Raw genomic sequence first — 16,779 nt, 5'->3', positions numbered from 1 at the left:
CTGAGCGGAACAGACATAGCCCATGAGGTCCTGGACGCGTCCTCCACGGGCAAGCGTGTCCCCAGCCAGCGAGCGAATCAGACCATCCCCGGGAGCGGCCCGCGCTGGGAAGAGCGTCAGGCCCTGGTGGCGAGGGCTGCTTTCCACGGTGGTCGGAGGAGGCGGTGGGGTTTCAGGAGGCCCCGGGAACAGGGGAAGAGGCCAGCCGTGTGACCATCTGCAGGAGACGTGTTCTGGGCAGGGCAGCGGCAGGTGCCAAGGCCCTGGGGTGGGAATGGGCATGCGTGCTGCAGGCAGGCCATCCAGGGAGCTCCAGCACAGGGCTGGGGGTGGAGGAGCCTGTGTGGCTGAGGCGCTGTCTTGGGGCGGGGGTGTTCCTGGTGCTCAGGGCCTCACCTGCCTCTGCCACCGACTTGCCAGCCTTGCCTCCGCCGTCTGTTTCCAGGGATGGGAATCTGAGGGTGGGGGCTGGTGTGCAGGTGGGTCCCTGCACCCTGGTGCCCGGGCCTCAGCGTTCTCCCGCTGCCCAGCACAGCGTCCCGAACTCAGCGGCCGCAGTCGGCAGCCGCTGTGGCCCTGTGGGTCAGGGTCTCGGTCTGCACCGCGCCCGCGTCCTCTGCACCCGGGATCCTCTTCCAAGCGCGGGGGTCCTGCGGCTCCTCTGAGGGGTCCTGGTGAGTGGGAGGTCCCTGTGGCCAGGTGCCCTGGCTCCTGTCGCCGGCTCTGGCCCTTCCGAGCCAGATAGGACGCTGTCCTGGCTCTGAGTGCCTCCCTCTCTTCTAAGGGTCGCCTAGAGTGACCTCCGTTCTTCAAGGCCACTCGCAGCCCTGGGGCCTCTCGGGCAGGGATCCTGGCGCCCAGCCTCCTTCGGCCTCCACACAGAGACTGCTTCCCTGCTGGCCCGGCCCAGCCCTGTGTGCTCCGGGCGGCTGCAGCTCTGCCCTCTGCTTGCCAGGAGCCGTTTGCTTCCAGCCGTGGGGCCTGCAATCCCCCCACCCCCAAACTAGAGGCCTTCATGTATGCCTTTTAAGGTTGGCTGTCTTTATTTATTTATTTAAGAGACGGACAGACGTAGAGTCCCTGTCTGCCAGGTCACTCCTCCAATGCCACAGCGGCCGGGGCTGCAGCCAGGAGCCAGGGGGGTGTGCAGCCAGGGGGGTGTGCAGCCAGGAACCAGGAGGGTGTGCAGCCAGGGGGGTGTGCAGCCAGGAACCAGGGGAGTGTGCAGCCAGGGGGGTGTGCAGCCAGGAGCCAGGGGTACGTGCAGCCAGGAGCCAGGGGGGTGTGCAGCCACGAGCCAGGGGAGTGTGCAGCCAGGAGTGCGTGCAGGCAGGAGCCAGGGGCGTGTGCAGCCAGGAACCAGGGGTGTGTGCAGCCAGGGGCGTGTGCAGCCAGGAACCAGGGGTGTGTGCAGCCAGGGGCGTGTGCAGCCAGGAACCAGGGGTGTGTGCAGCCAGGGGGGTGTGCAGCCAGGAGCCACGGGGGTGTGCAGCCAGGAACCAGGGGTGTGTGCAGCCAGGAGCCAGGGGGGTGTGCAGCCAGGGGGGTGTGCAGGCAGGAACCAGGGGTGCGTGCAGCCTTCCCTCCTGAGGGTGGCGGCGCCCTGGCTGCTGCCTCCCAGGGTCTACATTGGTCGGAAGCTGGAGTCAGGCGCTGGAGCTGGGAATCTGGCCTGGGCACTCTAATGTGGGGTGCAGGGGTCTTAACCACTGGGCTGGATGCCCCCTCCCAGGATGGGCGGTGTCACTGCCTCCCCCGACGAGTCCTTGTCCCAGGCCCTCTGCAGACTCCCTCCCCTGCTCTGCTGTGTTCCTGCCCTGTGCTGCTCTCCCTCCACCTGCCGGGGGCTCTGCCCGGTGTTTCGGGTGTTTCGGTTTCTGGCCTGGCTCCCCACGGGGGGCGTCACCCTCCCAGGCACAGGGACTGCTGGCTCCTGGATGCTTTGCCCACGGCAGGGCCTGCTCGGGGCCTGAACGATGGAGGCACAAGGACAGTTTTAATTTCCTTGATGTGTTTTTCTCTCTTTTTGGAGCAACCTGAGCAGGCGCAAGTCTGCCTCCCCAGCAACCTCGTTATGCAATGGGCCCGGCTGCCGCGAGGCGCTGTGGCGGTTATATTTAGTGTTCACAGCCTCTGCTTTTAGCTGTGGGAGCCCTCGCTGGGGTGGGGGGCGCCTGCTGGCCTCAGGGCCGCCCCCAGCCCCGCACACCTAGCAGGGGAAGAGAATTCTGGGGTGCAGGGCGGGACCCCTGCCTCTCGTTAGCTGTGTCACCTCAGTCCGGTGAGTGGGCCTCTCTGGGCCCCGTCTCTCTCCTTGGCAGAGTGGGGGCGGATCCCGAACACCTGAACTTGGGGAAGTCATTGGTGGGTGGCGCCCAAGACCCTGCTTTGCTTGTCCTGGAGACACGCCAGCAGCTTCCCGGGACAGCTGGGGGGGGGGTGACTGGGTCAGCCTGGGCTCACAGGAGACCAGCAGGGCCACTTCCTGGAGAGGGGCCAGCAGCCTCTGGCCTGGCGGTCTGACCCAGCCTGTCTCTATCAGGCTCAGCCTTTGCAGTTTTCAATGGTTGGGGGAAAATAACAGAAAATGGCACAGTGGTGCCGTGGTCTGCAGAGCCTGACGCGGCCCCACTGCCCGGCCCTGCACAGAGAACCCGAGGGACTGGGGTGCAGGGGCGGGTCCGGCCCACGGCGAGGCCCCAGGCCCCTGCTGGGGTCACGCAGCCTGAGCACACCAGCCCCCCAGGTGCCGCGTCCAAGGTCGTCTACAGGGCATCCGTGGTCCGTGGGGCAGTGGTGGGTCAGCTGTCCTGGTCTCCGCCCCTGTCCCACCCCGGAGTTGTCCTCCTCCCTGCTCGTGTTCCCAGCAGCCCCCGCCCCCAGCCGGAGCTGACCCAAGGTGGCCGCTAGGATCTGTGCCGGGATGGAGAATTTGGTTGCAGAACTTTGGACGGAACTGCAGCCGGACAACAGGGTCAGCAGGAGGTGGGAGAGCCAGGCAGGAAGCTGGGGTGTGCGCCCAGCCTGGCTGGTGAGCCCCGGAGCGGCACTTTTGGGACAGATCAGGCCTCATGGTCCCCCCGGCTTGACTTGCTATGCCTCAGCGCCGGCCGCGGTGAGGTCGTTGTGACGCGTGATGAGGCGCGTGGCTGCTGGGCGGCCCAGGGCTGGGGTCCTCGTGCAGGGCCCCAGGACCATGGGCTGTGGTCTCAGCTCTCTGGACCCCAGCCGTAGCTGCTGGCCATTTCCTTTCCTGCCTAGGCGTGGTTAGGGCTCCCCGCACCCGGAGCAGAGTGCGGGGGTTAGAACACCACGCTCGGTGCCGGTGCAGTGGAAAGCGGAGGGGACTTCATGGTTCTGGGTTTCCTTGAGACTTGTGCGTCCCCCACGTGCAATGAGCTGATGCCTGGAGAGGAAACCTCTGATGCCCGGGGCGGGGGGGTCTGGAGACCGGGAATCAGGACGGAGCCAGCGGGGCTGGCCGCCCGCTCTCGACGGCTTCCTTTCTCGGGAGGACACACGCAGTGGTGCACGAGGAAGACTCTCCTTGTTAAAGATGTGTTTGTTTTTACTTGTGAGACGAGAGAGAGTGAGCGAGTGAGCGAGAGTGAAAGAGAAAGTAGGGGAAGAGAGAGAGAGGGAAAGAGGGGGGAGGGAGGGAGGGGGAGGGAGAGAAAAGGGGGAAGAGAGAGAGGGAAGGGGGAGGGAGGGAGGGGGAGGGAGAGAAAGGGGGGAGAGAGAGAGGGAAGAGGGGGGAGGGAAAGGGGGAGAGAGAGAGGGAAGAGGGGGGAGGGAAAGGGGGAGAGAGGGAAGAGGGGGGAGGGAAAGGGGGAGAGAGAGAGGGAAGAGGGGGGAGGGAGGGAGGGAGAGAAAGGGGGGAAGAGGGGGGAGGGAGGGAGGCAGAGAAAGGGGGGAGGAGAGAGTGAGAGAAGGGGGAGGGAGGGAGGGGGGAGGGAGAGAAGGGGGGAAGAAAGAGAAGGGGGGGAGGGAGGGAGGGAGGGAGAGAAAGGGGAGGAAGAGAGAGTGAGAGAGAAAGGGAGGGGGGAGAGAGAGAAAGGGGGGAGGAGAGAGCGAGAGAGAAAGAGGGGGAATGGGGGAGGGAGGGAGGGAGGGAGGGAGAGAAAGGGGAGGAAGAGAGAGAGAGTGAGAGAGAAAGGGAGGGGGGAGAGAGAGAATCTCAAGCCAAAGCCAGGAGCCAGGACTCCCTCTGGGTCTCGCTCTGGGTCTCCCACGAGGCCCGCGGGGACCCGAGGACTGGCCAGCGCCTCCCAGGGCGCCCGCTGGCAGGAAGCTGACGTTGGAAGCGGAGCGGGGCCTCGAGGCCGGGCATCCCGAGCGGAGGTCTTGGCTGCTGTGCCAAGGGCCCACCCACGGCTGCGGCTTCTTCGGTGGAAAACTTGGTGGCCTTGACTGCTGCACAGCGACCACGCAGGGCTCCCAGTGATCCTCCGGGCGGGCACCTGAATGGGCCGGAAGGAGGCTGGGACCGCGCGGCCCGAACGGTGGTCCGTGAAAGTCCCGGAGTGACGCTCATTAGCATCTTGGAATCGTTTCTCTCCCGAGGATGGGGGTTGTGCACTTTCAATATTTGTATCTTTGAGTTTCTGCCAGGAACACAGAATTTGCAAAGTAACTCATCCCTCATAAAGCCAGTGGAAAAAGCAACGGGGTTCTCTGTTGTTACGTTTGCTGACCACTCCGTCCCCGTGGCCAGCACTGAGGCCACAGGGTCCACCCGGGGCCCTGCACACCCACACAGCAGCGTCCAGGCTCCAAGGAGCCGGAGTCCAGAGCAGCGCTCCCGCCCCACCCTGCGTCCGCGGCCCGCGAGGGCTTGCCGGCGCCTCGAGGCCACGATGGGCTGCCCCAGCCCTGCCCCTCACACCCTCACGCCACAGGCGGCCAGGCCGCAAGCACGCAGGCGCAGAGGCCCCTTGCCGCTGTCACATGATCCGCCCCCAGCTCTCATTGGCCACCCTGGGTCACGTGTCTGCCAGCAGAGGAGGGCGGGAAGGCAGGGCTGCACGTGCAGCGCGGGCCCTGGGCTGAGGCGAGGACGCGGCCGGCCGTGCGGGTCTCGGTGGGTGAGTGGGACACGTGGTCCGCGAGGCGTCCAGGTGCGGGTCACACACACGCGGTGGACGCTCGCGGGAGCCGACACGGAGGGTAAGCTTCCGAGTGGACGAGCCCTCGGGGACGCACGTGGCTGCGGGGCTTGGGGAGGTCGTGGGGCCGCTTCCTGCCCGGGGCCTCCCCCGGCTGGGGGTCTCCCTTCCGGTCCCGCCGTCACTGGGCTTTGGGGGTCGCCGCCATCCAGGCCCCGCGCCCCGGGCTCCGGCACGGGCCAGCGTGCACGACGGGAAACACGCAGTGACCGCAGACACGCGAGGCCGTGGGGGACCTCGCTTGCCAGCCCCGTCTGCCCCGAGGACCGCCGCGCCGCGGCCGGGGCGAGGGCTGCCGCCGAGCGGGGTGACGGCGGGCCGGGGGCGCGCGGGAAGACGCTGGGCCTCGCGCCCGCGCCGGGCCCGACGTCCTTCCCCGGCCGAGCCTGCAGCGCCAGCGGTCGCCGCGAGATGGCAGTGTTGCTCTTCGCCCGTCGCCGGCGGCGCGTGGGCCGAGGGCGGCGAAGGGGGCGGGGAAGGCCTTGCTGGGGGCGGCCGCCCGCTGGGTCGGGGTGGCGGGGCCGGCGGGGCGCGGATGCACTCTCACTCGGATCCGCTCTCCGTAGTTGCCGGACCCGGCCTCCGTGGGGGCGTTGGGGCCGCGGAACCCACAGGGTGCTGCCCCGGGGTCTGAGCCCTGCAGGCTCCCGGAGGGAGGGTCTGGGTAGGTGGCGGTGGGGTTAGGAGGACCCTGCCCGGTCCTGGGTTTCCCACCCGCAGCTGCCAGCCCCTCAGGCCTGCTTCGAGCCCTCCAGGAGCTCGGAAGAGGACTTTCCTGCGCACAGCGGCTCCAGAGATGGTCCCCACGGGAGACACAGGGGCCCTGATCAAAATCATGGGCTCACGCATGGGCTCCGAGAGGGCGATGGCCTGGTTCACAGTCGCACAGCGGGGGCGTGGACAGCCAGCTGCAGAGTCGCCTGTGTGCCCGGACAGGGACAGGAAGGCATGGCTGTGTGCTGTGGCCCAGGCTTAGGGACTTGGTCCCCTCCCCCCAACAGCAGAATGCTCCCGGGCCTGCAGGGGGGTGACTTTGGATCTTGCGCCCCAGACCGAAGCCCTCACTGACCTGCTTCCCATGACACACGGGACTCGCCGTGGCCTGACCCTGGTCACTCCTGCTGCGGCTCCCCCCTGCTGGCCACGTGACGGCCCGGGAGTGGGAGCCCTGGAGATCCATTCGTCATTGTCACCCCTGGCCTGAGATGCCTCGGTCTGAGGGAGTGGGGACAGAGGCCCGCTGGCTGGGGCGGCTGGGTCCCCAGGGGGTCCCAGGGGGTGGGGACGGGGTGGGGGCCTTCACAAGGACCCTCCCCCCAGACCCAAAGAGACTTCCGGTCGCCTTGTCCCGCTGCGGGGGGGCCTTGCCCTGAGGGGGCTTGGCCCAGGAGGGGGGTCCTGTCGCAGGGAGCCTGTCTCCTAATTAACCTGGAATGTGGCCCGGCCCCTGCCCCCGGCTTTCTCCCTTCTGAGAGGAGCCCAGTGCTGCCTCCTCTAATGAGCTCGTCTGTGCTAATGAGGCAGGTGCCGGCGCCCCTCCATCCCCTCCCAGCCGTGGAGGGGGGCCGTTGTGGTGGGAGCTGCCCCCCCCCCCCGCCCCGTCGGCTGCGGCTAATGACCGCCATAATGGTGGGGGTGATGCGTGCTTTCCCAGGAGTTCCTGGGGGGCAGGACAACAGGTGGTGCCATGGGGAAACTGAGGCTGGGCCGGGGAAGCAGTGCCGTCCCCAGGCTGCACGTGGGAGACTCCAGTGCCTTCCCTGTGTATCTGTTCCTCGCCCCACGCCGCCTTATTGACTGTTTACCCAGAGTTTGACCCACTTTTTCATGGAAAACAGACACTGGGGCCAGGGGCCCGTCTGACGGGCTGTGGTGGTGCTGGGACCCTCCCCCGCCAGGGCCTGCTCCCCCAGGCACGCCTTCGGGGGTCGCCCCCGCCGCTTCGCGGGAGTCGGGGGTGGAGCACTCGGGAGCAGCAGCGGGTGCTGGGTCCTAGGGTTCCTGGCCACCCTGGCAGGGATGACCTTCCCGCCCCGCCTCTGGCTGGGGCCCTGCTCGCTACGGGGAAGAATCTGACCGCGCGGGAGCCCCTGCCCCGCACCAGATCCCTGCACGCGCGTCGCTGCGTAGGGCTCTCCTCCCCGCCCTCGCCGGGGGACCCAGCCCCTGGCCGCCGCTGCGCGCTCTTCAGGCCTCCCGCTCGGGGGAACGAGGGTCTTCTCACCCGGTGGACAGCCCCAGGACGCCCTCGATCCCACCGCCCCCAGTGTGAGCTGCCCCAGGCCCCGGGAGCCGGCCCTGCTGCCCTCCCCCGCAGCCCCCGGGCCGGGCCACGGCGAGCGCCTCACCCGCTGCCTGCTGAGTCGCGGGGCCTGCCCCTGGCGACACCTCTCCGAACGTCAACAATCCCATCCCGAGGACCCGGCCCTAACTCCCCAGCCCCTCAACCTTGGGAACGCCCACCGCTACGCCCCAACACGCCCCCATCTACCTGGGGACCAGACCACCGCCGCGCCCTCGCGCCCCTCCTGCGGCCCCCGTCCCCCGCCCCAGCCCGCGGGTGTCCCCAGGCCTCCGCGTCCGCGTCCGGCGCCCTCCCCCCCCCCCCCAACCCCGGCCACCGCGGACTGGCACGTCCCACTGCCTATCCCGGCGGCTGCCTGGTGCCCCGGCCCTGGGCTGCGGGCCCCTCCCCCGCCTCCCCGGCCCCTCCCTCGCCGCGCCGCCCCCTCCCTCATCCCCGCACTCGCTCGCTCGCTCACTCGCCGGCTCGAGGGGCGGCCGGCAGCTGGCGCTGGCAGAGGCGGCGGCGGCGCGACCGGGATGGGACGGGCGCTGGGGCGCGGGAGCCGCGGCGGCGGCGGCGGCGGCGGCGGTGGTGGCGGCGGCGGCGGCGGGGGCCGCACAACTCCAGCCAAGTGCTGGGCAGCCGGCGAGGGCGCGGGGTGCTGAGCCCGGGCAGCCCCCAGCTCGCCAGCCGCGCACGGCCGAGCCCAGGAGAGCGCGCAGAGGCGCAGCCGAGGAAGCGCCGCCAGCCCCGGCGCCTGCGTCTGGGGAGGAGCGGCGCGCTGGGAGCGAGCCATGCCTGGCGCCCGGGCGTAGCCTCCGGGGGCTGCTCCCGGGAGCCGCGGGCCAGGCCGGGCGCGCGAGAGGAGCAGCCCCGCGCCGCGCCCACCGCTCGCCGAGGATCATGCCGCCCCCGGGCCGGGCGCCGCCGCTCGGGCTCCTGCTGGCGCTGACTGCGCTCCGGTGCCCAGGTAACTCGTCCCCGGGCCCCGGCCCCGACCCCGACCCCGGCCCCGACCCCGACCCCGACCCCGACCCCGACCCCGACCCCGACCCCGACCCCGACCCCGACCGCCGTGCACAAAGTTGGCTCCCGAACCGGGCTGCCTCCTTCTCAAGTCCCTGGCAGCTTGCATCTCCCTGACGTGGACAGGTCTGGGGAGACCCTGGGAACCCGGGCCCCGGTGCCGGAGCCTGCCTGTCGGCTTCCCCGAACACCTCGCGTCCCTGCGGATGCGTTCAGGGCGCACCGGGCGCAGACGGGAATGCTCCCAGTCTCAGGGCGGGTGGGGGCGCGCCTCAGGGAGTCTAGCCCCTTCTCCGCCTCGCCGTGGGCCAGCATCTCCCAGGACCTGTTTCCTGCGGGGTTCGGCTGGGGCACGGCGGGCGTCCGAGCTTGGTGCCTTTTTCCCAGCTGCCCGCTCCCCACTCCCCACTGTCGCGTGGCCCTGCGTTCCCCGGACACCTGCGGGGCCTTGAGGTCCTTTCGCCCGGCTGTCTGGCTTGCCCGCAGCCCCTCCCCGCGCCTCGCGGCTCTCCCTGGAATGTGCCCCGGCTCCAGGTGGCCTCCTCGTCTTGGCCAAGGTGCAGCCCACAGCTCGCCTCCTGGAAAACCTGGGCTGACCCGGCGCCCTGACCGCAGGACTGGCCAGGAAGCCCGGCGCGCAGGGCTGCCTGGAACGTGGCGATGTTCAGAGCCATTGCCTGGGTACCAGCGAGCCCAGCGCCCTGCTGGCACCCGCGCAGCCGTGAGTGGGGAAAGCAAGAGAGCCGGGTCCTTTCCGCCTGGGCTGGAGTTTGCAAAGCCCTCGGCCACGTCGGTGTGGCTGCCTGTCGGGTCCAGACGAGCCCACCCTCCAGGCGATGGCTCCTCCCCTCCCCCACCCCAGCCCTGGAGAAAACGCCGAAGGCTCAGAGGAACCGGGAACTCAATCGGGTGCGACCGAGAGCTCGGTCCCGGCCTTTCAGAGCAGAACCCGAGATCAGGGAGCCGATCGCTCCCGCTGAGCATCTCTCCCCATTTCCTCAACAAACCACCCACCGCCTGCGGGAGGAGAAGGACAACTTCAACTCCTGAGTTCCGACTGCGCTGGCCAGGGTGCGGTGGAGGGCGGGGGATGGGTTCGCCAGGAAGAAGTCCACACCCGCTTCCTCCGAGGTGCCCTGAAGTGACCCCGGAGATTCGCTCAGACCTTGGGCAGGGGAAGCCCTTCTCTCCCAGATGCCGGCAGCGTCGGCTTTGGCTCAGCCTGGAGTGCTTCTGTGCTTGGCGCGGCTGCGGCCTCAGTCTGCTTGGCTAACAGGCAGCGCGGGGAGCTGTTTTGCCGGCCTCGCTCTGCGGTGCACCTGCGGGCGCTGCTGGGGCAGGGCGGGGCCAGCGAAAGCCTCGACCTCTGCCCAGAGGGCAAGGCCCTTTGCACTTGGGTGGCACTTTTGGGTCTAGTTTGCTTCTCCAGGGGGTCGGCAGGTGTCTGGGATGGGCTGGAGGAGCTGTCTGATGCTGCTGGGAGGACCTGAGGACGCCTCCCTCCCACAAGCCGAGAGCCTTGGGCTCGGGAGGGGAGAGGGTGTGAACCCCCCTGAAACCTGCTGCGCCCCCCAGCGAGTGTCTGCGGGATGCCCAGGCCCTGCCGAGTACACGGTAGTCTGGGAACTCTGTGTTTAGCACAAGGTCACAGAACTGGCAACTCCGCACCCCTCCCTCACGCCCCCCAAAAAAAACCCAACTCCACCCCCCCCAGGCTGGAATTCCTGAAAAATCCTTGGCTCCCTCCACGTGGTCAGAGGTCCAGAGGAGGTCACTAGGACTTACTGCTGCGCTGTGAGGGTTTGCAGTGATTTTGGAGCAGGCTGCCAAAGCTGGGGGGGTGGCCGGAGGGGTTCCGAGGCCAGGCCGTGGGCTCCTGGTGCACCCCGCACCCCGCGCCCTGGGGCTTCTTCTCTGCCTGCGTGGGCAGCTGCCATGGTAAAGAGGTAGCGGGTGCTCAAACATACGGAGCTGCACTTGGTAAGAGCCAGCACACCCCCCGCCTAGCAACCAGGGGGCCCCATTATTCAAGCCACTTTTGTGCGCGCGGTGGCTTTGCAAATTAGCGGTGCGGTTACAGTCCCTGCTGGGGAGAATGGATGTGTCTTGCTCCATTGACCCATTATGCTGGGGGGGTTGTCTAGCAATGGGTGGGTGGAGCACCCCCCCCCCCCAGAGGCCATGCGAGCAGCGGGGATGGCAGGTGTTGGGAGGGAGACATTGTGCGTGATGGCAGAGGTGCCTGGCACCTTGGTGTGCAGGGGCATATTTCTTCTTCCTTCCAACAGGTTGGGAAGGGGAGGTTGCCTGTGTGTGGTGCTGGGGGCGGTATGCAAATGGCGTCGCCTCCCCCAGTGATTTACTGGTGGCCCAGTGGAGGTTCCCAGAGTAAATCATTGCGTATCCCCTCCTCCCACCGACGCTGGGAGCTGGAAGGGGCGTGGGGCTTGTGCTCGAGCCCTGGTGCCTGTAGCCAGCAGTGAGCACGGTGGTTGCCATGACCCAGGAAGGAAAGAGAAGCCCTTGTTTGTTGCCGTGAAGTCTGGCAGGGTGGTCTCCGGCCAGCACAGCCCTCCTAGGGCCTTGTTCCCAGAGGAGTGCCCAGGGCCTGTGCGGCTGGGTGGCTCCTTTCCTCTCTCTGGGCCTCAGCTTGAATGGGGATGGAGAGGGTCCGGCTCCCGCTGAGCTCTGGGATTCTGTGACTGTTCTCAGACCCGTGGGAAGATGGGGGCACCTGGTCTTCTGGTGTGGGCGGGCGCCAGCGGCCCCCACCGCTCCAGCGGAGTGTGTGAAGTGACATGCAGAGCAGGAAGTCGTCTGCAGTCCTCTTTGCAGACAGGAAGCAGGCGGCTTGGGCCGCAGGAGCGTCTCGCTCGGGGCCCCGGGTGAGTGGTGTCCGATCGGGGCTCCCACCTCCCCTGTTCCACGTTCCCAGCCCAGGACGTCCCTGATCCCGTGGCAAGGAGCTTCTCTGGGAGGTGTGGGGTCTCATCTGAGCACCCAGGCAGGAGAATGGCCGCTGCTCGGCAGGGCCGAAGCCACGAGTGGGGCCGTGAGGCGGCGGGCGCTTCTGCCGCACCCCTGTGCTGCACACTGCCGCCTCCACTGGCATTTGTCGAGGCGCAGAGACGCTGAGTAACTTGCCTGAGGTGCTACAGACTCAGGATTCCGGATTCCAGCCAGGCCACTTCCGTGCCTAACCTGCCACCTGTAAACCAGAGCCGTGGCGTGGCCTGGCACAGGATGGTGTGCAGGGCCCTGGACAAGCCGGGCTCACCCTGCCACCACCTGGGCGGGCCTGTCTGAGGGCCTGCCCTCCTTGGCGCTCCCTCCCTCTCTGCCACAAATAAATCTACCAGTGTGAACTCAGCTTCAGAGGCACCAGAATCAAACAGGCTGGAGCCCACTCTGCTGGCCACTGGGCGTTCGTCAGAGGCCTGTATCCTGGAGGGTCCGGTGACAACGTTTCAGGGCGAGATGCTGGCAGGTGACTCCCCCTCTTCTCCCTGGGGCTCCTGCCCTTCTGATGACTTGGAATTCGCAGTACATGCAGTGACAGGCCCTGCCCACAGCACATCCTGACCCTGTGTGGATTTCGCTCCATTGGATCTCCCTCGTGGGGTGGGACTTCTATTTGTCCCTTTAGACAGAGGAGCAGACTGTGGCCCAGAGAGCTAACATGACTGGCAGAAGCCGCCCAGCCAGCAGGTGGTAGGGCACAGATGTGAGCCTCGAGCGGTGGCTTGTTGCACATTCTGTGTTCCTGGGCATTGAATTTTGGGGGACAGTTTATGGATTTTGAGACTAGTTTGGACTGATGGGATTATGGGCTGTGTCTTGAGTTGAGGGGCAAGTTGGATCTTTCGTGAGAAGCCTTCCCAAACCTCCTGGGTCAAGAGCCTTGGGCGTCTGGGGGAGATTGGGCAGACGTGGAGGGTGGCAGAGGGCTGCTGGCTTCCTCTGGGCCATGCCAGGCCTGTGGACTTCTGTTAGCTGCCAGTGCTAAATAAGGGCAGGGGGAGCCCATCTTATAACCCGGTTTCCAGCTTCCCTCAAGAGATTGGGAGATCTGGGACTGTGTGAGAGCTCCAAGACTCAGTTTCTCCATCTGTAAAATGGGCCCTGTGGATCTCAAAGTTGGAGGGCTCCAGCAACGAAGAGGTTGTGAATCTGTTCAGGGTGTGGGTAGGTAAGGCTGGGAGCCCACAGCAAAGTCTCTGGGAAGGGCTGGGAGCCAGAGGCGAGGAGGGAAGGGCTGACCCAGACACCTGCATGGTGCTTTCTCACTGCCTGATGGTGCAGGGCTCTGGGGCAGCTGTTGAGGTTGGGGGTAGGAGGGGTCCCCAGCTGGAGGAACCAGGGCTTGGCTCAGGACAGCACAGACAATGAATGGCCGGGTGGGCTCTCTTCCCCAGAGCTCTTGATTTGTGTCCCAGATGGTGCCTCCTTGTCCTGGAGTTTTGCCTCAGTTTCCCTGGCCTAAGGCCTGGGTGTCTGTGATCTCAGCAACTTGGATTCTAGGGCAGACGGGGTAGGGCAGGAAGACAGACAAGGAGCCCACAAATACACCAAGAGCAAAATCCCAGCCGGCACTCCAAGTGCAAGGGAAGGGACGGGGAGTGAGGGGTTCATCCAGGAAGTCTTCCCGGAGGCGGCAGCCATGATCTCGTATAGGACCTCAGTGACCAGAAAGAACAAACCTGGAGGAGGGATTCCAGGCAGAAGGAAAGCAAATCCCAATCCCAGTGAGGTTCTTGCCCAGTGCCCGGCACACAGCAAACACGCAATGGATGCTGCTAGCCTGTGCACGCATGCGTCCATCCAGCAGACATGTGTGAGCTTGTGCTAAGCCGCTGGGCCACGGCAGGGGGTAAAGCAGTGAAGTCACGCTGTGAGGAGCTGTGGCTGTGTGGAGGGAGGGACCGGAGCAGGGACACACGAGCCTCGGGGGGAAGGGACGTGGGGTGGTGCGTGCCCGATTTCCCGCTGCACGCGTGCTCCCCCGGGGCAGTTCGGGCCCTCCCTGCCATGGGCAGGCCGCACGGCCTTTTGGATTGGATTCCAGCGTCTTCTCCGGCCACACAGCCTGGTTCTGCAGCTGGGGCGCTCTGAAGGCCCCTCCCTGACACCCCGACTCCTCAGCTGATCGATTCTCACTCCTTAGGCGGCAGCCCCAAAATAGTTACAGCGAAGATCGATAGAGTCCAATTTGATTTGCAGTATTTTATTACTGAGGGTGATGGAGTGTGTGGAATCGCACAGGCCAGCCCAGGCCGTCTTGCTGCCTTAACCTGAGTTAACCCGTTGGGGTCCTCACTCCCTGAGGCTGCCCTTCCACAGCCCAGGGTGCAGTGCCTGGGCGGTGACTCGGGGAGCCCTGTGTCTGCCTTGTTGAGTGCCTCCTGCCAGGGCTCCGGGCAAACGGACGCAGCATGGGGCCGGCCCCGGGGCCTTCCCGAGGTCCTGGCTCTGGGCGGCCCTGGCCTCTGCGTGCTGCATGCTGCCGACGTGTGTGCGGCCTCGGCCTTTCCCTGCCTCTCCCTTCTGCTGTGGCCGTGGGCTCTCCCGGGCCCACACAGGGGCCAGGTCAGTGGATACCTGGGGTGGGGCGGGCAGGGGCAGCTGTTTTCTGAGTCTTAGAGACTTCCCGAGACTGGCTGGCTTGCTTTTTCTTTTCTTTCTTTCTTTCTTTTTTTTTTTTTTTTCCTCTTGTAGCCCCAAATGGGCAGAAGGAGAAGGAGGTGAGGGGTAGAGGGAAACATTTTGCCCAAAATGCTATTTCTGGGTTGGGGGCCGAGGCCTTTTCTGGGCCAGTAGGAGGCCCTCCCTGGCCTGCAGACTGTTTTTGTCCATTGCCAGAATTTAGGACTTGGAGCTGTCCAGGTTTCTGGTGTCTCCCATGACATTGGGAGTTCTGGGCAGTGCTGGTCTGGCTCCCTGACGGCCCTGAGACTTGGTTTCCCTGCCTGTAAAATGGCCCTGAATGCTCTTGCCTGCCCATCCCCCTCCTTGAGCCCTGTGTGGTCCACTCGTCCCGTGTTGCCTGACCCTGTGGGTCCTGGGCGTCTTCCCCAGGTCCTCTGCCACGGCGGCCCCTGAGCTCCACACTGTGGGACAGCCGGGGTGAGAAGGCCGAGATCCTGGCGTCCAGGTGGAGGGAGAAAGACACGCGGCCGAATGAAGATGGGGCCATGTGAGCTGAATGCCACTCAGTGCTCCAGGGTCGCAGAAGCAGCAGGCAGAGGAGGCCCCGAGGAGGGAGGCTTGTGGTTTCAAGGAGCAGTCAGGAAAATGGCACTGGGACAGAGACCCTGACAGGCGAGGGAGGCGGCTGCTGGGCTGTGCTGAGCGAGTGGGTGGGGCGTGCAAAGGCCCTGAGGTGGAGGTGACTCCACAAGTTGAAGGGTTGGGAAAGAGGCCAGCGAGGCCGGACAGGGACTGTGGCTTTGGCTCTGAGGGAGATGGGGGTGTTGGCAGGTTTGAGCAGAGCAAGGCCGTGTGCTGACCTGCAGGGGCCGTGGTGATAGCCCGGCCCAAAGTGGCAGCTGTGGAGCAGGCGGGGGTTGGGATGGACTTGGGAAGAGCACGGGGGGGGGGGTCTGCCGATGGAATTTCCAGTACACATTTACAGTGCCCACTGCATGTCTACTACGGTGCTTAGAATCAGGATCACAGGTGATGGAATTAGCAAACGACCTCATCTGGGAGTTGGGCTTTGGCTGTTGTATGATTGTCTGGGAGCCCTGGGAGAAGGCTGGGTGGACGGGCCTGCCTTTGGGCCTGTTACTCCGTCACCAGGGGAGGAAGCTGAGGGGTTCGAGAGACGACAGGTGGCGGCTGCTCGCCAGTGCTCGGGGAGTGGTGCCCGTGGTTGGTGATGTTGTTACGGAAGGCCAGGGGCCTGGGATCCAGCCACGCTGCCCGCCCCAGGGGACGCCCTGCTGGCAAGAGGCAGAGTGAGGATCGGTACAGGGAGTCGGGACTCAGTTTGGTGTTCACGTTTCCTGCGGAAGCCACTGCTATCAGGACACATTGTCTTCCTGTGCTGACGTGATGGTTCTGGCACAGTTAAATGTTGGTTTGCCAATCCAGGTGCACTGGCTTTGTTTAGTGCAAAGCTGTGTGGCTGAAAAGTGTGTCGATCAGATTTTCACTTCCTCCATCCATGTTCATGACATTTTAACAAAGATTTATTTGAGAGAGAGGGAGAGAGAGAGAGAGAGAGAGAGAGAGAGAGGTCGTCTATCCACCGGTTGACTCCCAATGTGGCTGTAATGGCACCGGCCAGAGCAGGGCCGATGCAAAGCCAGGAACCAGGGGTGTCTCCCCCTCGGGTACAGGGGGCCAAGCGCTTGTCTGTCTTCTGCTGTTTTCCCAGGCTGTTAGCAGGGAGCTGGAAGAGAAGTGGAGCAGCCAGGACTTGAACCGGCACCTGTATGAGAAGCTTGCTTCGCGGCGGAGGCTTGCCCCACTGCCGTATTTTAGAGATGTGTGCATTCCCTGACCCCTGACATGCTGCTGGTTATTTTCTGTACCCATTAAAGCAGGCACCAGCGAACCAGGGCCGGGGACCAAACTTGGCCCCTTCAGCTGCTTTTGTAAATAAAGTTTTATTGGAACACAGCCACACCTATTTGTTTACATACTATCTGTGGCTGCATTCACATAGTGAAAGCAGAATTGAGCCTTGTGACTGAGCCCATGGGGCTTGCAAAGCCTAAAGAACGACCTACTCTCTAGTCCTTAAGCCGGGCTGCTCGGTGATAGTGTGTTTACAGCATTTTGACTTTGTTCAAAACGAACAAGGAAGCTTTTTCATATCAGAAAAATTACCCAGCTGCTCTGAATGAAACGAATTGTGGGTTGGATATCTCTCTCGGTTGAAGGAGAAAAACATATTGATCGAAAGTTGCCATCAGTTCTGTAATGCTTTTGAAAGAGTGGGTTTTGGTAATTACAGTAGCGTTTATGTAACATTTTAAAAATAGTAGCACATGTGTGTGCAAGATATTTTTTACTCTGCAGGCAAAGCTGGATGGCTTACAACTCTGAGGACCCCGTGTAGAGAGGCTGGAGGGAACCTGTGTTATGGGAGCCCATGGTTACTGGTTTTCTATTTGGAGGGACTCCAGTCAGTGGCTGTCTTTTATGACCTTGTGTTTTTTTCCTGCTGGGTTGTTTGAAAGATGAACAGTCTTCTCTGTGTTTCTCTGTGACATTTTGTTTCCAGCACTGAGAGCGTGGGTCAGTCTTGAGATGATGGACTGGATCCAGGGTATATCCCTGTTGGGGTCTGGACTC

General features: G+C 64.9%; 1 protein-coding gene across 2 annotated transcripts in view; it reads left to right on the top strand.

Annotated features, from left to right (window-relative positions):
- The first annotated feature begins 4,624 nt into the window (after positions 1-4,624).
- Positions 4,625-16,779, top strand: part of LOC103345010 (transmembrane protein 132B) — a 365,066-nt gene continuing 352,911 nt past the window's right edge. The window contains exon 1 of one of the 2 annotated variants that reach the window (XM_070066052.1): positions 4,625-5,166. In XM_070066052.1, coding sequence (XP_069922153.1) covers positions 4,857-5,166 — 310 coding nt within the window. In that variant the 5' untranslated portion in view covers positions 4,625-4,856. Of the gene's footprint in view, positions 5,167-7,966; positions 8,423-16,779 lie in introns of those variants that run through there. The other variant, XM_070066053.1, reaches the window with a different exon arrangement.

Source organism: Oryctolagus cuniculus, chromosome 21 (genome assembly GCF_964237555.1).
Source record: "Oryctolagus cuniculus chromosome 21, mOryCun1.1, whole genome shotgun sequence".
Lineage (NCBI taxonomy): Eukaryota > Metazoa > Chordata > Mammalia > Lagomorpha > Leporidae > Oryctolagus > Oryctolagus cuniculus.
The sequence above is the reverse complement of the archived record's forward strand: the minus strand, read 5'-3'. Positions and strand labels throughout refer to the sequence as shown.